The sequence below is a fragment of the Ursus arctos genome, unplaced genomic scaffold (assembly GCF_023065955.2).
Source record: "Ursus arctos isolate Adak ecotype North America unplaced genomic scaffold, UrsArc2.0 scaffold_1, whole genome shotgun sequence".
In the NCBI taxonomy this organism is placed as follows: Eukaryota; Metazoa; Chordata; class Mammalia; order Carnivora; family Ursidae; genus Ursus; species Ursus arctos.
This window is the reverse complement of record NW_026622763.1, coordinates 19,955,858-19,978,061: the sequence shown is the minus strand read 5'-3', so window position 1 is coordinate 19,978,061 and position 22,204 is coordinate 19,955,858. Positions and strand designations below refer to the sequence as shown.

General features: G+C 46.2%; 1 protein-coding gene across 1 annotated transcript in view; it reads left to right on the top strand.

Annotated features, from left to right (window-relative positions):
* The window catches only part of LCT (lactase), a 51,004-nt gene that overhangs the window by 2,480 nt on the left and 26,320 nt on the right, over positions 1-22,204 (top strand). The window contains exons 2-6 of the mRNA XM_026510073.4: positions 6,356-6,435; positions 9,453-9,536; positions 13,104-13,206; positions 15,156-15,234; positions 19,239-19,965. Coding sequence (XP_026365858.3) covers positions 6,356-6,435; positions 9,453-9,536; positions 13,104-13,206; positions 15,156-15,234; positions 19,239-19,965 — 1,073 coding nt within the window. The remainder of the gene's footprint in view (positions 1-6,355; positions 6,436-9,452; positions 9,537-13,103; positions 13,207-15,155; positions 15,235-19,238; positions 19,966-22,204) is intronic.

The window sequence follows — 22,204 nt, the reverse complement described above, 5'->3', positions numbered from 1 at the left end:
CAAGCAAATGGATTGGACAAGACGATTCCAGGTGGAGAGAAGAGCCCCTGCAGGGAGACAGCGACAAGCCCAGCAGTCAGTTTAGTGAGCTGGGAGTACAGGGTAAGAGATGAGGAGAGGCTGAATTTGAAACCGGATTCTTTGGAAAGAAGAAGGAACCCTCCTTGGGGTGGGTAAGCAAGTAAACGTTTGTTGGCTGTAATCCTGCTGAGGAAGCACTGGGTAAATGAACTTTGAAAGAAGGCAAGACTGAACTTGGTTCATCTCAAACAAAGGAAAATCTATCTTGTTTTGAAGACAGACTCCATAGACTTATTTTGATTATAAAACTATATAAACATATTAAAATATTTGCAGATTCCATTTTTAATCTTCATCAGGTTACTAAAGACTGTTTTTTAAGCTCATATTTTCCTTTTCTTCTTCTGCTCATTTCTTCCAGGCTTCACTTTGTGTTTCATCAATATCACTAGATTTTCTACCCCAATATAATGCAGGACACAAAATAAATTCTTTTTCCAGTCTCCTTCCTATTCTGAAAGGTGGTTTTTCTTCTTTCTTTCTTTCTCTCTCTTAGTCTCCCCTCCCTTTTTAGTTCAATCCCATAGGCTTTTGTCCTTTTTAAAATATATCACCTAATATACAGAAAAAAGTTGTATAAAATATGTTGGTTAAAAGCAAAATACTATTAAAAAATTACTGAACTGCTTTTTTAAAAAAAAAGGCAAAATACTATAACAAATACCCATGGAGTGACTTCTCAATCCAACAATTAGAATACCACCTCGGATCAACCTGGGTGGCTGTAATAAAAACAAAACAACAAAAACAAGTGTTGGTGATGATGTAGAGAAATTGGAACCCACACCACTGGTGGGAATGAATGATGGTGCGGGTGTTTTGGAAAACAGTCTGGCAGTTTCTCAAACAGATAAACTTTAGAGTTACCCTGTGTCAATGATTCCTCTCCTAGATATATGTCCAAGAGAAATGAAAACATGCCCGGGAGAAAACTTATCACAAACATTCATAGCAGCATTTTTCATAATAACCCAAAGTGGAAACAACCCTAATGTCCCTCAACTGATGGATAAACAACATGTGGTATATACATAAAATGGAATATTATTTACCCAAAATGGAATGATACGTGCCACAGCACAGATGTACCTTGAAGACATTAAGCTAAGTGAAAGCAGCTAATCAGAAAAGACCACATATTATATGATTTCATTTATATTAAGTCTCCATAATAGGCATAGAGACACTACAGTAGATTAGCATGTGTAGGGCTAGAAGAGAGAACGGGGAGTGACTGCTAATGGATAAGAAATTTCTTTTTTGTGATGAAACTGTTTTAGAATTAGTGGATATGATTGCACAGCTTTGTAAATATACTAAAAACCACTGAACTGTATACTTTAAAGATTTTATTTTTAAGTAGTCTCTGTACCCAACATGAGGCTCCAACAATCATCCTACTGTCCCCATTCCCCTCTCTCATCTCAGCCCCAAACAACCACTAATAAACTTCCTGTCTCTATAGATTTCCCTATTGCGAACATTTTGTATGAATGGAATAATATAATATGCGGTCTTTAATGACTACCGCTATTGGGATTTGTGGGAGGTTTCTCTCAAGGATAGGCTGAGATTATGAGTTTGAGGAAGGAAGATTACAGAATAAAGTGCTATTTTCATCATGTCATATCAAGGGTACATACTATCAACATGATTTATACTGTCGATGTTCCTGATCGCCTAATTGAGATTGTATTTGTCAGGTATCCCTAGCGTAAAGTTACTCTTTTAACCTCCTTTCCATACTGCACTCTTTGAAAAGAAGTCACCACACACAGCTCACAGTTAATGATTGGAGAGTTATGCTCCCTCTTTTTTTTTTTTTTTTTTTTTTAAGTAGGCTTCACGCCCAGTGTAGGGCTTAAACTCACAACTCTGGGATCAAGAGTTGGATGCTCTACCGACTGAGCCGCCAGGTGCCCCGAGTTATGCTCCCTCTAATAAGTAGTTTTTAAAAGTTATTTTCTAGGGCACCTGGCTGGCTCAGTCGGTTAAGCATCTCCCTTCAGCTCAGGTCATGATCCTGGTGTCCTGGGATCAAGCCCTGCATTAGGCTCCTTGCTCAGCAGGGAGTCTGCTTATCCCTCTCCCTCTGCCCCTGCTTGTGTTCTCTCTTTCTCTCAAATAAATAAAATCTTTAAAAAAATAAAAAGTTATTTTTTAAACTTAACTAAGGAGGCAAAAGACTTATACACTGAAAACTTTAAAACATTGCTGAAAGAAGGTAAAGAAAACAAAAACAAATGGAAAGACATCCTTTGTTCATGGATTGGAAGACTTAATATTATTGAGATTTCAGTACTACCCAAAGCAATATACAGAGTCAATGAAATCCCTATCAAAATCCTAGGGACAGTTTTTGCAAAAAATAGAAAAATCCATTCTTAAATATGTATGGAATCTCAAAGGGACCCCAAACAGCCAAAACGATCTTGAAAAAGAACAAAGTTGGAAGACTCACACTTCCTGATTTAAAATTTTACTAGAAGCTACAGTAATCAAAATAGTGTGGTACTAGCATAAGGACAGACATATATACCTATGGAATAAAATAGAAAGCCCACAAATAAACCCTTGCCTATATGGCCAAATGATTTTCTACAAAAGTGTGAAGACTTTTCAGTGGGGAAAAGAGAGTCTTTTCAACGAGCGTTCCTGGGAAAACTGAACATCCACATACAAAGGAACAAAATTGAACCCTTACCTTGTACTATATACACAAATCAACTCAATCGTTAAGAATGCTCAATCATTATGGAAAGCAAATCAAACCCACAATGAGATATCACTTCACAGCCATAAGAATGGCTGTTATTTTTGAAAGCAGAAAATCACGGGTGTTGGTGAAAATATAGAGAAATTGTAATCTTTATGCATTGCTGACAGGTGTGTGAAATGATGTAGCCAGTATGGAAAAGAGTATGGCAGTTCCTCAAAAAATTAAACATAAAATTACCATATCATGTAGCCCTTGTGGGGACATACACAAAAGAACTGAAAGCAGGGACTTATACGGGTATTTATACCCCTATGTTCATAGCAGTGTTATTTACACAGCCAAAAGGTGGAAATAACCCAAATGCCCATGGATGGATGAAGGGATAAACAAAATGTGCTATTTACATACAACGGAATATTATTTGATCTTAAAAAGAAGTGAAATTCTGACACATACCATAACACGGATGAACCTTGAAGACATTATGCTAAGTGAAATAAGCCAGTCACAAAAGGACAATTATTGTAGGATTCCACATACACGAAGGACCTACAATCATCAAATTCACAGAGACAGGAAGTAGAATAGTGGTTACCAGGGACAGGGAAATGGGGAGTTCCCTGTTCAAGGAACACAGAGTTTTAGCTTGGGTTGATGGGAAAGTTTTGAAGATAGATGGTGGTGATGGTTGCACAACAAAGTGAATGTACTTAATGCCCCTGAAATGTACACTTAAAAAATTTAATGGTGTGGCGCCTGGGTGACTCAGTCAATTGAGCTTCCGACTCTTGATTTCGGCTCAGGTTGTGGTCTCGAGGTCATGGGCTCGAGCATTTTGTCAGGCTCCACATTCAGCATGGAGTCTGCTCGTCCCTCTCCCTCTGCTCCTCCCCCTGCTTGAGCTCTCTCACTCTCTCTCTCAAATAAGTAAAATCTTAAAAAAAAAAAATTAATGGTAGTGGCTGGGTGGCTCAGTCTGTTAAGCATCCAACTCTTGATTTAGGCTCAGGTCATGATCTCAGGTCGTGAGATCAAGCCCTACATCGGGTTCTGCACTCAGCAGAGAGTCTGCTTGAGATTCTCTCTCTCCCTCTCCCTCTGCCCTTCCCCAAACCCTAGCCCCTCCTCATAAAAATAAATAAAAATAAAAATTTAATGGCTAATTTCCTGTTATATATATTTTACCAAAATTTTTTAAAAGTTATTTTCTAATCTTTCTATATTCATTATTATAAACCTACTATTTATGTGTTCAGTGTGCTGCCTCTGGGGAGGATTCAATAGAAGAGAGGATTCTTGGCAAAGTTGGAGGTTGGGGGTAGCGGAAACAACCCTCTCATGGGAAGAGTAGAATTGCACACAGCATCCCCCACTTGTACAACACTAGGATGCAACCCAGGATAACCCTATTAATACCAGCCTACCCAAGAAGTAGTAGTAACTTGAAGCATTGGTATTGGCAGTTTAGTATTGGCCAGATTACTTTTATTGGCTCATTTGAGGCAAAGGGGGAAGGAGCAAAAGGAAAGGGGCTATTTTTTGTAAACAACTGCAATGGTTTTTAATGGAATGACTTCCCTTTGTGGTGGAAACAGGTGAGGTTATCCTTAGTGAGGTCTAGCAAAGCCTAGTAGGGACACGAACTTACACGATACTATGCAGTGATTTTCTACACAGGCTTAAAACAGTTAATCCTCAATGCACTGCAAATACCAATTTTGAGCTCTATATGCATGAACACCTACCTTTAATTACGTCCAACAAATTATCCTAAAGCAGAGCAATTACCCCTCTTTCAGTCCCATAGGAAACAAGAGCCGCAAGCTTAGAGTGAGAATCTGGTTTTGAGTAATCTGCCTTTTGCAGTATTTTAAGAAGTATAGTTTATGCTTGCACTGGGGCTAGGTTGGCAACCATGGTGGGGAAGTTTGATTATTCTGTATAATATAAGAATTTCTGGAACTTCAAGTACATTCGTTCACTCTAATTCTAAAAGCAGCTCGCAGAGTCAAATAGAAATGATTTGTGAGTTCATTCTGCTTAGGGATTAACTGTACTCTTGTTTCATTTCATTGGTCTAGAGATGACACTACACTGTACATTTTTAAATGTTAAGCACAAGCTGTATGTTTCACATGTGCTGACGTGATAATGACGAGAGCACGGGAATCTGTGAGAGGCGAAACGGAACCACCAGGCACGATCATTGAGTAACTAGATAATGGCGCTAGGTAACTATCTTATCAGAACGAGGGCTGAACGTCTCTAAATGATATTCTCCACTCAGAAGATTTCAGAGTTCTATCATGTTTATTAAAATAAGCCCCTTTGGGGGCACCTGGCTGGCTCAGTTTGAAAAGCAAGCGACTCTTGATCTTGGGGGTTCTGAGTTCGAGCCCCACATTGGGCATAGAGATTATGGGGGCGTGGGGGGGGAGCCAAGCACTCTTGTAGTTGTTAGTGGTGGTTTCATTGTCTTAGGTGATCGTCCTCCTGTAAAGAATTTGGATGAAGGTGAAGTCAGGCATACAGCCTTACAGTTTAACTCTGAAAACTCCGGTTTTATTCAGGTTTTAAGTGTTTCCAAACCGCAGGTCGGCTATGCACCCAGTACTGAAGTCGATATCTAGAGGGATTAAGGAGGTGTTTTAAATTTTGCTCCTCAGCGAGCACACAATCCGGTGGGAGAGAGAGGCGCGTTGAGTCATAGACGCAGCGCAAACAGCTGAAGAAGCGCTCCTCGGTGGCCGTGTTTCTCAAAAGGTAGTGGGAGGACCACTGCGTCAGGAGCACCTGGGAGGCCAGTTAAAGTGCACTTGTGCAGGGCTCAGTCCGCTGAGGAGCGCACAAGTACCCGCACCACTGTAGGTAATCAAAGAGCAAAGCAAGAGGGCACGCTCTGCAGCTGTTCGCGGTTCCTTCGGTTTCCCCGCCGCGCGTGCGCAGTAGGGGCTGAACTGCCGTTCCACAGTGAAGAGGGGCTGGGAACAGGGGCTTCTCGAGAGTGCCCTGCCTCTAAGCAAGTGGGGAAGCAGTTCTCCCCTCACCGCCTTCTACACTGCGGAGGGGCAGGGCATGGTAATTGCTTTTATTCTTCTAAGAGACTTACAAGTGTCCTGCGTTTCAGAGTCCGGCTTTAGATGAAACATTCTCCAAAGGGACTTTTTCGTTCTTAAAGCCACCTTGTTATCCAAAATCTTTCAGCTGGAGTAAAGTGATGTAAGTGATTTGTTCAGAAATCCCCGCCCCCTTTTTTAAAAGATTTTATTTTACTTGAGAGAGGGAGAGAGAGAGCACAAGCAGGGGGAGCAGCAGAGGGGGAGGGAGAAGAAGGCTCCGCTGAGCAGGGAGCCCCCACGAGGGCCTTGAACTCAAGACCCCAGGACCGTGACCTGAGCAGAAGGCAGAGGCTTAACTGACTGAGCCACCCAGGTGCCCCCAGAAATCCCTTTTAAAGTCCGTGAACATGGAACAGGAAATGAGTCCCCACGCAGCTCCCGTGGTGCCAGCGTCCCACCTCGCTCACATGCAGCTGGTTCCTCTGGTTGGTTTTAGGTGGAAAGCTCTCTGTGGTCCTGCGAGCTGACGCCGTCTCGGAGCTCCTGCTGGAATCATCCACATCTTCGCTTGCCAAGGTGATGACAGTCCCCCAAGATAGCATTTGTAACATCTGAGTAAAGTTGTAATTTTAATTTTAGAGCACAAGAGTTTTCCTCTGTCGCCTTGACATTTTTTTAAAAGTGCCTCTTCTGAGCGCAGTCCATTCTCTAGATTCACGTTTACAAACAAAATCTGATCTGTTGCAGCCCTAGCTCTTGCCTGTGCAAAAAAGTCAAACAGCTCTGTTTGCTTTTTTTTTTTTTTTTTTAAGATTTGATTTATTCATTTGACAGAGAGAGGGGGAGAGAGAGAGAGCACAAGCAGGGGGAATAGCAAGCAAAGGGAGAGGGAGAAGCAGACTCCTGCTGAGCAAGGAGCCTGATGCGGGGCTGGATCCCAGGACCCTGGGATCATGACCTGGGCCGAAGGCAGTTCGATTAACTGGCTGAGCCACCCCGGTGCCCCAGTTTGCTCTGATTTTTTATTGAGTCCAAAATAGCTTATTAGAGGAGAGGCCAGTTTATAGCAAAACAGATAAAAGGAAAAGTAAAGGGTTTTGTTTTGTTTTTTAAACAGTGTGCTCCCTGGAGTACCATGTTGGTTCCTGCCTCCTCTAAACATAATTTTTTAACTACAATTTTAATAAGAAAAGTTAAAAATCTGAGATTTAAACAGCTTTGGCCTCTGTAAGCTTGGCTGCTGGGCAATGTGAAAAGTCATCAGAAAAAATAGCTGATTTCTGTAGTTCTGTGGCATTCGGCAGGGTGCTGTATAGATAGCACAGTGCCCTATGACAGACACCTGGGGTCTGGGCTACGATGCAGGCTCCGTGGGTCAGGGTCCAGTCTTCAAATTTACCAGCTCAGGAACTTAAAATCCAGATGTGATAAGGTTCTGAATAACGAGCTCCGAGGCTGACTGTATGGCCCGAATGCCATCTAAATTAATTTATAAGGGGTAATAACTGCTATCAGTTATGAACCCAGAAGACCAAAGTGCTGATCAGAAAAGTGCTTGTTGAGCAGTAGCCTTTGAACTGGTCTCTTTGCCCCAGTCCATGCCCCCCAGTGCTTCTGGATTTTCCAAGAGCACAGTTTTTATCAGTTCCCTACTGGGAAGCTACACTCAGTGCTCACTATGAGATTTTAAAATGCGTTGCATGGATGGTGGTGATGGGCGCCCAACGATGTGAATGCACCTAGTGCTGCTGAACTTGTTAAATTTTATGTTATGCATATTTTGCCACAGATTGCAGGAATTGGTGCAAATTTCTCAGGGCCTTCCAGAGTGTAGCTCTCTCAGGCTATCTTGCTCTCTCTTAGGTCTCCCCTCCTATTTTTCCCAGTGTGTATGCTATGCTTTTTTCCTGCTCTCTTGCATGTGCACTCATGTATGCTTCCTATCCTAGCCTTGCTCAAATCTCTTCCAACAAAATTCTACCCATTTACAACATACGTGCACATGTGCTCTCTCCATCAAGAGGTCTCATTTAATAATACTCCCTTGCTCAACCTGATGTGCTCTCTCTCCGCTTGGAACACTTAGCTCTTTGTTTACACCAGCACCCCCCCAAGCCTTGTGTATCAGAATCACCTGCAGAGCTAGTAAAGCACATAAAGGCCAAGGCTTAATGTGGACGGACCATCCTGGGTCTTCAGAGGCTTCCTCGGTTCCCAGGTGAGTTTGAACACCACTGGCGCGGACTTCGCTTATAACCTTTCTAATTCTTTGTGTTTATTCATGTCGTTGGTGCATTTGCTAACTCTCTCTATTAAGTGGTAAGCTTCTGTGGTTCTTACTTCTCTTTAAATGTGAATCGTCATCTGCTGCACTGAGCACAGTGATTTTAAGAGCAGGTACTCAGCGACTATGTGTTGTGCAGAATGGACAGACAAAAGTAAGAGCTGAGGGTGGAGGGTGGGGAGGAAGGGTTGGAATGGTACTCAGCAAAGTGGAGCAAGGTGTAGACTGTTTGGTAAACACTGCTGAGGACTTGATTAGGAAAGCCACAGGGAACTGGTGGTGAGTCAGTCATCGAAGGTCCACAGGGCACTTGGTTGTCGTTGGATGCATTATCCAGGGTCTTTGTCCTGAAGGAACATATCATCTATGAAGGAGTGATGATCTAGGCCTGATAAGGATAGAAATGACTTTTTTTTTTTTTTTTAAGATTTTATTTATTTATGTGACAGAGAGACAGCCAGCGAGAGAGGGAACACAGCAGGGGGAGTGGGAGAGGAAGAAGGAGGCTCACAGCGGAGGAGCCCGATGTGGGACTCGATCCTGGTACGCCGGGATCACGCCCTGAGCCGAAGGCAGACGCTTTAACGACTGCGCTACCCAGGCGCCCTAGAAATGACTTTTGAGAAAGGCAACGAGGGAATCATAGTTGTATCTTTGTGTGTTTAGACTCTTGCAGATCTGAAGTTCTCAGAATGTACGCAGGCCAGAGACCGTGCAGGGGGGTATGTCCAGGACCGTGAGAGCTCTGTTCTCCGATAATATTATGGGCCAAGCTAGGGTCCACGAGGGCGGACTTTAAACTGTGACCTGACAGTAGCCAGTAACTATAGCCTACAATTAAAATGAAACCCAAAACCCCAGTAGGGTCTGGAAAGATCCCTGAGGGTCCTGCAGGTGTCTGAGGGCTCCACTCTCTCCATCCCAGCAAAATGGAAGGGCTGGGAGGAGGGTGCCGACCAGGGCAGCTCTGGCCTCTGACTCCCTTAGTACTCACCTGTTTGGTGGGAACCCACCATTTCTGGCATACAGTACTTCATTCACTCACTCAGTCATATACACTTCTCAAGCACTTACTGTGTGCGAAGAACTTTGCTGAATCCGTGGTGATGTATTCCCAACCACATGCAGGCACATCCCACACACACATTCTCATTCTGTCCCAGCTTGTCCTCTGCCTGCTTTTCCCCTGGGCAATCTCACTTCAGAGCATCAGTTTAGGAATAGGAGGAGAAAGAAAAAGGGATATTTCTGAACAGTAGTTTGCCTTGAAATTGCTTACGTTCTAATGACCCTATTTACTTATTTCTAGGGCACTGTCGATTTCCTCTCTCTTGATTTGTCTTATGAATGCCCAAGAGAGTCAAGTTTGCCACAGAAGCTGAGTAAACTGCAGGTAATTTGAGCCATTTCGCATATTGATGAGGAATGGAGAAGGTTCCCGATAGCATATTAGACCTTTAACGCCCTGGCTGGTGTGTAAACCGAGTTTGCCCCCACGGTTGGTGGAGAAGCAGAGTTGCACCAGGGAAGATCTCCCTTGAATGCGTTGCTGGAGACCATGGAGGGGGTCAGGCAGTCTTCCCCGGACGGGATCATGAGGGTTATCTCATTAAGGTAAATATTTCATGATCTCTTGTGTAGAAATCTGAGAATTGAAATTCTGGTGTTCTAAGATTCAAAAAGTCATTTCATGGACGGTGGTCATGGTTACACAACAGCGTGAATGGACTTAATGTCACTGAACTATACACTCAAAATGGTTAGGATGGTAAATTGTATGTGTATTTCACCCCAAACAAAAAAAAAAAGACATTTCACACCCAGGTCTGCTAAATCAGATGCCAGCTATGGGAACCTTCCTGTAACCTCAGGCCCTTTTTTCCCATTCCCAGGATTGTTTTCCTCAAATGTAAGGATTGTGATTAACGTTAGAGAAAGTATGTTGGTTGCCACCTACCTACCCGTTAGCTTTCTCTCCTGTGCTTGGTCACGGCTGAGCAACTTCCTTGAGGAAGACGAATTCCAAATTCCATGGAGTCCTGGCTATTCCCCCACCTCCTGACAGGGTAGAATGGATTGTACCTTCCGAATCCTAGCAGTATTTCTGTACTAGCAGTACTCCTGAAGAGCGACCTTCTCACAGGCCTCTCTGGGGATGCCTGGCCGCCAGCATTCACCCATGCCTTCCTCTTGCGCCTCTTGTGGGCACAAAGCTGCTCCCCTCTGCTTTCCGCCCTGTGCCTCCTGGTTTTGAATCCCAGCATCCCCACCACCGAGCCGGATGGATTGTTAGAGGAATGATCTGTTGAGAGGCCGAGCTCATCAGCATCAAATCCTCAGTGCTGCTGCTCGGTGGAATCTCCATTCGACCTGAGGCTGGACGCTGGAAAGGGAGGAATTAGCATTAGTCCCATCACCGTGTCTCTGGGTTTCCTGCTGGCCTTCGTAGGCACCACTACTTTTATTATCTGCAAGTAATATGATCTAATAATCCAAGGCAGCAGGTGCAGTCGCAGGGCATTTGAGTAATAGCCGCTATGATTTTAGTGCTGGCTCTGTGCCCAGCACCGTGTGGGGCACTCGATCCTCACGATACTTCTACCCCCCACGGCCGACCCCAGCACGTAAGAAGCATACGAGGGTCAGACACTAGGGAGGGAGCAGAGCTGGGATTGGAAGCAGGGCTTACATATGACACCACACTGCCTCTCCAAAACAAAAATAAATCCAAGGTGTTGGGGATGTTATAATGAGGGTGGCATTTTTGAAAATCACATATAATTTTGTAAATATCTTCTTACCTGAACCCAATTTGCCTTGACCTAGAGCCTGCCCCGGTGGGCTTGCTAGCCAGATTTCTGGTCCTTCAGCGGCACTTAAATAGTGTCTTCAAGGCCTTCCGATGCCTGTGATAATTAAATCTGTCTTTTGTCTCCCTTAAGAAATTCAACCAGAGCTTGTTGCTCAGTTAATGGGTTCAGACAACGCTGACATTTGAAAACCGTCTGGGTTATGCAGACGCAGCATGCTTCAGAGAGCCCATCAACAGAGCGTTGGCTCAATTTCTGCCTGAGGATGTGGTTTACAGTGTTTCCCTTTTTATATCAAAACATTTTCAAGAAAACCTCCTCCCACCAGTGCCTGGATAAAGCTGTGAACCCTCAGTCAATAGCTGGCCAGACAAACAGTAAAATCTTCCTGGACAAACTTGGCAGCCAGGGATTATGCCCTGCTGCAATTCTTTGTTCCTTTTATTTCCTTAGGTAGGAATTAAATTCTGGATGTTGCACTTGACAGCTCGGTTGCAGCCCCAGAGATGCAGGATGACCACTCTGGTCACCAGCTGTGAGGCGAGAACCGAGCTGGAGAGGGGACTGTCCCTCTCTGCGGTTATCGGTTACAAGCCTGCAGCATTCCCACAGTTCGCGCCCCCAGGACAGGAAGAGCAGCTGAGTTCTCCCCAGGACCCCGAATCATGCTGCCCACAGCTCCCTTCCCAGCATCCCGCCCATCCCTCCCATCCCAGGTCCCCTTGCCCTCCTCCTGGGGGCTGTAAGGGAAGAGGTTGAAGGCCGGGCAGAGAGGAGCAGGTGTCCTCTGCCATTGCTGTTTCCCTCCACTCTCCCCAGAGCCCTTGCATCTCCCTCTCCGAGGCTCAGGGCCCGTCCGTTGGTGCTCCTCCCGCCAGCGCACAGGTGTTTTAGGGCTGGAGGACACCCTTCGGGTCCAGTACCCCGATAAAGAGCCATAGCACATCCGAGTTCTGAATTCTGCAGGCGGTGCAGGAGCAGAATCCTGCATCCTCTTAGCAGGAAAGGCTCTGCTCACCCAGGGACTTCTCCACTTAGCAGAAGCCTCCTCCAGCTCTCCCGTCCTATGATCTTACAGACTGCCCCCCCCGCCCCGCCATGTACTGACCTTTCAGGAAAGAGAAAACCCTCCGTTTCCTTAATAGTTGGGCTTTCCCACACTGACCAGCACAGGGAAAGGACAAGGGCTGTGTGCGCTCCAATGCCACTAATTGTGGTCCTGAGCCACTCAGCTTCTCAAAGCTGAAGGCACCTCGTCTGACTCAGAAAATAATGTGCCTGCCTTCTTTGGAAGGGGCTGTATTGGTATCTCTCAGTGGCCTTTAACCCCGCAGAGGAGGAGAAGCTTGGTGTGGGGAAAATGACCAAACCCAGCCTTCCCAAAAGAAGGTAATTTGAGGTGAAGTCAAGCAACATGCTAATTTTCAGTTGTTTCCTTCAACAGTGAAATGGCTTAGAAATGTGAGAAAAGTCACACCTGTTCCATTTGAATGAGGACCTCTTCTTTTAACTTTTTATCATAGGAAATGTCAAATATATCCAAAGGTAGAAAGAAAAGGGTCATGACGCCTTCCCCAACTTTAAAAGCTATTGACTCATGGCTGATCTTGTTCCATCTAACCCCTACTTTCCCCTTCTCAAGCCAGATTGGGGGGTTTTGTTGTTGCTGTTGTTGTTTCTAACTCATGACCCTGAGATCAAGACCTGAGTTGAGTTGAAGAGTCAGACACCCAACTGACTGAGCCACCCAGGTGTCCCTCAAGCCAGATTGTTTTGAAGCAAACCCCAGACATTCATAAATACTGTTATGGTGGCACCTGATTGAGCTTTTTGTAGTAACAAAGGCCCCTAACATGAGTGGATGGCCTTGTTCCTGGCCCAACACAGGGCCTGGTTCTGGGAAGAGCCTTGTCGGCCTGTTGAACATGGGGATCACTGGGGAGGGTGGCTGATGTTTCGCTGATGTTCCTGAAAAGTGTAGACTGTTCTCCCTCAGAGTCTAGAGTCAGTTCCCTATATTAAATGACCTGGCTAGAGAACACTTCCCAAACCAGAGCGTTTGTCACTTCTCCTTTTGAAGATCCGTCCCTGTTACCCAAAGACTTACTCTGGGCAGTTTCCGTTCACTTGCTGGCTTTGCTCTTTTTCAGACTATGGAGCCAAAAGTGAAAATTTTCATCTTCAACCTGAGATTCCAGGACTGCCCTTCCACTAAGAAGAACTTAACCGGGCTGCTCTTTAGCCTTCTCGAGGGTGAGTGGACCGTTGCTGCCGACGTTTGTCTTTGTCCTTCCAATTTTTATTTCAATTCAAGTTAGTTAGCGTACAGTGTAGAATTGGTTTCAGGAGTAGAATTTAGTGATTCATTGCTTACGTAGAACACCCAGTGCTCCTCACATCATGTGCCCTCCTTAATGCCCATCACCCAGCTAGCCCAACCCTCCATCAACCCTCAGTTTGTTCTCAATAGTTAAAAGTCTCATGGTTTGCCTCTCTCTCTGTTTTTATCTTTTTATTTTTCTTTCCCTTACCCTCTGTTCATATGTTTTGTTTCTTAAATTCCACATATGAATGAAATCATATGGCATTTGTCCTTCTCTGACTGACTTATTTTGCTTAGCATAATACACCCTAGTTCTAGCCATGTTGTTGCAAATGACAAGATTTCATTCTTTTTGATGGCTGCATAATATTCCATTGCATATACACCACATCTTCTTAATGTATTCATCAGTATGGACATTTGGGCTCTTTCCATAATTTAGCTGTTGTTGATAGTGCTGCTATAAACATCAGGGTGCACATGCCCCCTCAAATCACTATTTTTGTATCCTTTGAGTAAATACCTTGTAGTGCAATTGCTAGATTGTAGAGTAGTTCTGTTTTTAACTTTTTGAGGAAACTCCATACTGTTTTCCAGAGTGGTTGTGCCAGTTTGCATTCCCACCAACAGTGTAAGAGGGTTCCCCTTTTTGCTGGAGAGGTTTTGAGTGACATTGGGTGCACTGGCTTGGGGAGTAGCAGTTTTAAAAGTCTGGGGTTCCAGTAAGAGGAGGGACCAGAAGAGGGCTGGTCTGAGAGCCCACCCCAGAAGGATTTAGTGTCCCTTGCCTTTGTATTATTGGTCTCTTAGCTCCCATTGACTCAAGAAAGAAGTGAGGCTCTGTACAAAGATGACAGAGATGCCTTGATCTTGTGGAAATAAAGACCATCAGGCTTCCAGGTTCAGGTATAAGTGTGGGAGCTGCTCTGTGCCCGAGTGTCCACTGTCATTACCCCTCCCTCCAAGATCTCTCACCTTTGCCCCCCTCCACTTACCCTTGTTCTTTTCCTCATTACCTCAGCTCGCACATGGCTGTGGTGGGCACCTTACCGAAGCCTTCAGGTCTAAGACCTACAGCTCATGGACCATCTTCTCTGTGTCTCTTAGTTCTAATTCGTGAAAGTGAATCTGATTGGTGGGCCATGGGTCAAGAGATCACTCCAGGTCCAGTCACATCTAGGGAAAGGTGGATTGTGTTAAGGCATCAGGGGCTGAGGGCTACTAGAGAAGGGCAGGTTCCTGGGTGTCCTGATGTTCATTCCAGTCACCCTATAAGGCAGAGTATGGTAGAGGTCGGTAGTGCCCTTTCTACTACCTGTAACCAGTGCTGAGCTGGCTTCACAGACCTCATGACCCTCATCCATAGACATAACTTGATAACCCTCACCCTAGCTCACTTTCGATGGCATGATGGTTTCTGTTCTTACAGCCCTTTCTAAATGGCTAAAATGGTCAATTTTATGTTTATGCATAGTTCACTACAATTCAAAAACTTCCATCTCTTTCTGATGTTTGAGTTCTTCTAAGTCAATTGTTCTCCATGTGTGGTCTTCAGACCAGCAACATCAGGATCACCTGGGAACTTGCTAGATCCTCGAGCCCCATGTCAAATGCACCGGGTCAGAAACTCTGGGCTGGGCCGAGCAATCTGTGTTTCACAAGCTCTGCAAGTGCAAATGGAAGTTTGAGAACCACTGTTCTAAGCACATGGCAATCACTCCTGACCTCCCCACATCTTTAGCCCGTGGAATTTTCCAGCGAGCTTAGAATAATTGCTTGGAGTTTGGGTGTGTTGTATAAATAAGAAAATTATTGATTGCAGTTATGAATATTGTTGGTTGGACTTTGGGGAGTATTAATTAAACTTCTTCTTTTACAGCCATAAGTGAAAACCAGGTTCTCACCATTGGGTTTGATCTGAATACTCTCCTAAGCTGTTCACCAAGTTCCAAGAAAAGGTAATGTTAGATTTCCTGTTGAACTATCAATAGCTGGTATTTGAAAAATACTCTTTCACATGTATAATCTCATGGGACCGTTGTCATCTGCCTTTTGGCCAGTGATTTTTATCATGGTGAGAAATGAAGACTCAGAGGGGACGGCATCGAAGAGTCTGTCTCCCACAGCATCTTACTCTGGGCCCACGTGTTTCTGCATCCTCACGTGTCATTCTACACTTGTGAACCTTGCAGTTTGCCCCAGTGCACACAGCAAGCAGAGCTAGGATTTGAACCCCTGCCTTCTAGTTTAAGATCTTGTTGGAGATAGTGTGAGTTTGTGGAAGAGCAGGCTGGGTTAAAGACAGATCTGACCACCCCACTGAAGTTACATGACCTGAGTAAGTGGGTGAGTTCTCTGCACCTATTTCCTCCTGTCAGCTGTGAAACATCTTTCCCACAAGCAGACAGTGCAGGTTGGAGATTCAGCTGTTGCAGTGGGACAGAAGCCTAACTCAGTGGTGTTCTGAAAGGTTTTATTCTATTTTTTAAAAGATTTATTTATTTAGAGAGAGGGAGAGAGAGGGGATGGTGGCAGGCACAGAGGGAGAGAGGGAAACCCAAGCAGATTTCGCACAGAGCCCAACGCGGGGCTTGATCCCACGACCCGTGAGATCATGACCAGAGCTGAAACCAAGAGTCAGACGCTTAACACACTGCACCACCCAGGCGCCCCTGAGAGGTTTTAATCTATGGTGGGGGGCAAATAATTTCTTACTGAATAACTGAAGTACCAAAATTTATAAATGACTTATTTTTTTAAAAAAATCAGAGCAGGTTTGAGGTTACCCCCGTAATGACACCCTCACACACTCATCATCTAATGTGATTCTCAAGTGATTAAGACAAGGTGGTGTGGAAACCGGCACATTTGTTCCCCAGAACCTTCAGCCTTCCATGGGTGTGTTACACACATGAGCTTCATGCACCGTGTGTTGACAAAGGACAAAGCCTGGAAGGACTCATTTAGCTTCCCTGACTTTGAATTCGAGCTCTCCTTGCTCTTCACCTTAGACTTTGCTAGGACAGCTCTGTCCAAGGTCCAGTTGCTAGCACCTCTTTGTCCTTTTCCTCTCCCAGCACTTGTATATCTCATTCTGTTGTTTAGTCGTCTCAACTCACTTCGAGCCAGCAGTTCAAATCCACAAACCCGAAGCCCCCACTATATGTAAGTCTTTGTCCTGGGACTGTGAACAGTGGAAAGAGGAGACAGGTCAGAACTGCTCCCTGCCCACCCTTGGGGTCAGTGGAGAAGTGCTGGGCCATGTCTTATCAGAAAATAGATCTCAAGAGGCCATAAAAAAAGGGTTACCCTGAGGGGCGCCTGGGTAGCACAGTCATTAAGCGTCTGCCTTTGGCTCAGGGCGTGATCCTGGCGTTCTGGGATCGAGCCCCATATCGGGCTTCTCCGCTGGGAGCCTGCTTCTTCCTCTCCCACTCCCCTGCTGTGTTCCCTCTCTCGCTGGCTGTCTCTCTGTCACATAAATAAATAAAATCTTTAAAAAAAAAAAAAGGGGTTACCCTGAAAGCTCAGTGATTGTAAAACCACAAGATGTCATGTGACACCGGCTCTAAGGTTCTCCCTCTAAACCTTGGCCTGAAGTAAAGGTCCAACACTGGCTAACATTAATCAGGAGGCTAACAGCCAGGGGTCCTCACTCAGGTGGACGTTGGTGGAGAGCCCACCGGGGGCAGGAGCAAGCGGGGGCGGCAGGTTTCCTACAGGACTAAGATCATTTTCTCTTTGAGAATGTTAGACCTCAGAGGAGGGACAGAGAGGCCCACAAATGACTCTAACACCAGACTGTGGCAGGAGACACAGCGCTGCTCCCCAGATAGGGGAGAAAGAGCATTATCTGGGATGATCTGAGGTGGCTGGGGGCAGGGGAGGGGCAGCTGAAGGAGGGCTACCTGGAAGGCCTGGGCATAGGGATTGAGGCTCTGCTAAATCTCTTCCCGAGTTAGGGAAACCCTGGGCTCCCAGCATTCAAACCTTCTGAGTAAATTGAGGGGCACCTGGTGGGCTCAGTCGGAAGAACACACGACTCTTGATCTCGGGGTTGTGAGTTCTAGCCCCACGTTGGGTGTAGAGGTTACTGAAGTGATTTTTACACTTAAAAAAAAAAAAAAAAGCCTTTAGAGCAAATTGTATTTTATCCAGGGGCTGTTTGTTTATTTCTTTAAGACCTCATTTCCTCCAAGCCGGGAGGACAGTTCAGGGGCAGAAGGGTTGGGTCAGAGCAGCTGAGTGCTGCCTGTGTCCCTGATTGTGCTCCAGACACCCGTATATATTATGGATAATCCATAACTAGAGATCATTCCCCCACTGCTGTTTTGGCAAATGTGTTAGTTGATGCTTCATAAAACAGGAGGTGCTTAGGTTTGGAAGACCCAGGTTCACTCCATGGGATGGAGGTCCCTCTGCAGTGTCCCTGTCACTTCTACCAGTTCTGTGCTCTGGGCCAACCTAGTACAAATGTCGTCATCTCTCCACACGATGGCCCTTGGGCAGGAAATGCTCTTGGACTGCACCTCCTTGGGAACGTGCGCCCTCTCCCTTCCCCCCACTCTGTATATTTTCCTTGCAGAACCAAGCATACCCACCTACACAGACCCTTCCTCAGGGTTGCCCCTTGCTGGTATAACTGCCATGTGCCATTGAACCGTGCTTTCCAGCCCGCAGGCCAGGACTTGGAGACTGGGAAACCAACTTAGGGTTTGTTTTGAAATGTGAGAACCATTTTATTAAAAAAATAATAATAAGGAAAGACAAAAGGAGAGAAATGGACTAAAAACTAAATAGAAAATAGACTGCATTCATGTAAGGATAGCATTTTTACATTGTTTTATTTCAAATATATATTTATCTGAATTTACATATATATAAAATATTTAAAATATATTAATGTCTACACACAAATATGGTGATAGCACAGACTGCTCTACGATTTGCAAACTGTGTGATCAAGGAGAAGTTCTCATTTAAAAGAAAATAAGATATGAGTTCACTTACGTTAAAAAGGCTGGAGATGGATAATCTAGAATAGGTATAATTATCGGGAATTCAGGCTCCTACCTTGTTTTGTCACCCTTAACAAGGCTTCTACCTTACGGTCTAGGATGGATGCTTGAGCTCCTGCCATTATGTCCATAACCCAGGCAGCATGAAGGAAGGACTGCCGCTCACCAGGCTCCTGCAGCACCCCGGGGCAGGTCCCAGTGGAAGAGCGAAGGTTAATATTTAGCTGGTACTTATCAGTAGAGCTATACCAGTGGCTCAATTACTGAACCAGCTGGTAAATAGGTGCTGGTCCCCTGATGCCCAGAACTTATTACTTTCAGTCTCCGTTTCCTTTTCTGCAGGATAAGAATAAATAATTATAGTACTTATCTCATAAATTTGTGAAAATAAATGACAGCCCTACATTCTTATCACAGTGGCCAGCCCAGAATCAAGCCATAATGAAGTAAAGCCATCATTATCATTAGCTATGTTGTTTGTATTTAGTTAGTTAGTTACAGAGCGCGAGCGAGGTGAGGGAGGGGCAGAGGGAGAGAATCTTAATCAGGAGACCAACACAGGGCTCAATATCAGGACCTTGAGATCATAACCTGAGCCAGAATCAAGAGGCCAATACTTAGCCCACTGAGCCACCGAGGAGCCCCAATTAGCTATGTTTTTTATAAATAAGAAAAAAGCATGGCATCAGAACCAAAAACAGCACTCAAGGACAAGCTACTAAAGGAACAGCAGGCTTGCACAGTGTTTGACTCCTACAGGAGGAATAATAACTTGCCTAAGAACGGGCAATAATAATAATTTTCGCACCCATCAGTCACTTTCTGCCCGCAACTTTGTTTCTGGAACCGTTACTGATGACACACGTTGTGGCTACGCATCAGTCTCAGGGCGGAGGTAACCCGCAGAGTCATTCCTGTGTCCCTTTGTCTCCCCGATCCCGCAGCAGGCCCTGCGCCCGGACGGACCGCCCGCCCCTGCAGGCCGCGGGGCAGCAGCGCGCGGGGAGCTCAGCCGGCCCCTCGCCGCAGGGCTCGGCCTACAGAAGAGTCTGGGGAATGTTTGCCAACCAGTCCGGGGCCGAAAGAGACGCTTTCCTGCAAGACGTCTTCCCGGAAGGCTTCCTCTGGGGCGTCTCCACCGGAGCCTTTAACGTGGAAGGAGGCTGGGCCGAGGGCGGAAGAGGGGCGAGCGTCTGGGACCCGCAGGGGCGCCCGAGCGCCACCGAGGGCGCAGCGACGCCGGAGGTGGCCAGTGACAGTTACCACAAGGTGGACACCGACGTGGCCCTGCTTCGGGGCCTCCGAGCTCAGGTGTACAAGTTCTCCATCTCCTGGTCCCGCATCTTCCCCAGCGGGCGCGGGCCCGGGCCCAGCCGCCGGGGCGTCGCCTACTACGGCAGGCTCCTGGACAGCCTGCGCGCCGCGCGCGTCGAGCCCATGGCCACGCTCTTCCACTGGGACCTGCCCCGGGCGCTGCAGGAGCGCGGCGGGTGGCAGAACGACAGCGTGGTGGACGCCTTCCTGGACTACGCGGCTTTCTGCTTCGCCACCTTCGGGGACCGCGTGAAGCTGTGGGTGACCTTCCACGAGCCGTGGGTGATGAGCTACGCTGGCTACGGCACTGGCCGACACGCGCCGGGCATCTCCGACCCGGGGGTGGCCTCTTTCAAGGTACCTGTCGTCCCTGTCGGGCCGCCTCCCTGGGGGAGACCTTTCTCTGGGAGAAAGCCCTTTTCTCTGCCCTTCAGCAGGCCTTTCCTTTTTGTCCTTTAAAGGCGGCCAGAGCGGGGGAGGGAAGGCACTGGAAGTTGTTAATCCCCGTGCCTTGTCCCGACACTGTGCGGGCCCTTGGAACAGAGTCGACATGCTTGGAACAGCGCGGCTGGGGGAGGGAACTGAGGCTCAGGGAGTAGAAGCTACTTCATGAGGGCATGGGTAGAGGGCCAGCCATTAGAAGACAGAATTTGGGCCCCCGTCGGCTTACCTCCCCTGCAAGTTCTCCACCTCAGCCGGGACTCCTAGTGGCCAGGAGTCCAAACCCAGACTGACCAAAGCAGAGGGAATCCCTCCACTCAGGCAACTGCAAAGTCTGGGTTTTAGGTGGTCACAGTGGAGGTCGATCAGACCCTGACCGATGCTACTAGTACTCAATTTCTCTTCCTCTCTTGCCCCCTGTTGGCTTTCCGCTTGGGCTGCCTGGTAACCAGAAGGCAGCAGCCCTGCTCTCCTCTTTCAAGACCAGCGGGAAAGCAAGCTTGCCTCTCTTCAGCATTCCCAAAAACGCCTTCCTGTGTCTCGTGGCTGCCGCCTGGGTCGCGTGCCCATCCCTGGACCAGTCACTGGGTCTAGGCTAGGGGACTGGAATGCCCTGCCTGGTCTGGGTGCCGATCCCAGCTCCACCCGCGGAGCATTCATTCCCTCAAGAAGGGGATGTTTATACTGGAGACAAAAATTTTAATGGCTTAATATAGGTCCTTTCCATCATTTCCTTTTTTCTTCAGAATCTCAGCTTTCCCTGGCAGCCTTCTTCAGGATGGACCTGTTAGTCTGGCTTTCTCCTGCCACACTTGGGGTTCTGTTCTGAAATGGGAGTCTTGGCGCTGCCCCATGCTGGCTGTTAAAGAGGACGCGTGGCCCATGTCTTTGAGATTTAAAACTTTTTGGATGAGATGATACAAATACATATAAGAAAATTAGCAGTCTAAAATGTCCACAGTCAGAATGAGCTAGAAATATCGGAATCAGCGACTTGGTGAAATGCCAAAAATCATAGCACTGAAGTCAAGGCTTCCTCTCTGGTCTCGTTCAGCAAGTGACCGCACAGTGAGGGAGAACACTTCTGAAAATGGAAGGTTGGAACCTTTCTATTGGTCTCCTCATTGTAAATCTCATCCTAATGTCTTCTCCTTAGTGTCTCCTCAGGCTTCTTATCCCTATAAGCGTGGCTCCTGGAAAGTCCACCTCACTTTGCTCCTTCACGTCTTGCTTTTATGTATTAGTTAAAACAGTATAATACCGTTAAGGGAAAATTTCAAAGAAAAAGTATCTCTCCCAATTCTGCCCATGTCTCCTTCCAGGCCTGGCTCCCTTGCATTCACAGTATACTCAGAGTACACTCAATTTAGTGCAGTTTTTAAAAGTAGACTGTATTTTTTTTTGCAGTAGTTTAATGTTCACAGCAACATTGAACAGAAGTTACCTAGATTTCCCATACACCCTCTACCCCACCCCCCAGCCCCGCACAGCTTCTCCCATTATCAACACACACACACACTCCCGCCCCCGCCAGCGTGGTACATTCGTTACAATTGATGAGCCTACACTGACACATCACAATTACCTGAGTGCCCATGTTTCACCTGACATGTCACTAACACTTCCGTGTTCTTACACGGCCACAGTAGCTGGTTTTGCTGGTTATCTGATATTCCACTGAGCCCCCTACCTGACACGGACTTGTTTAGAAGGCAAGCATTCCTGCCTTTTGGAAAAGAGCACAGGTTGCTACTGGAGGTTAGGACCCAGTTAAGGACTAACATTTGGAATATGAGAAGCGGTGAGGAATTTCACTTTCAGGGCATATTTTGATAGGAAAATTTTCAAAAATAAGTGTCATCACTTTCAGATGATAAAAAAAAAAAAAAAAAGGAAAGGAAGCTAGGCAGCAGCAGGCCCCCTCCTGCACTCCGGGTTTCTGCTTGGTGCTTTGTATATACGATCTTATTTAGTCCTGCTAAATGATCCATAATTACTGCTTCTTGCAGACAAGGAGACTGAATGAGAAGATTGTTTGAGTTCCCTGAGCGAGTTAGTGACAAGGTCAAGATTTAAATCTAGGTTTGTTATACTCCAGGCACCCTGCTTTTGCCCATTTTCCCATGGTGCTCTGCCAAAGGAAGCTGTTGACTTT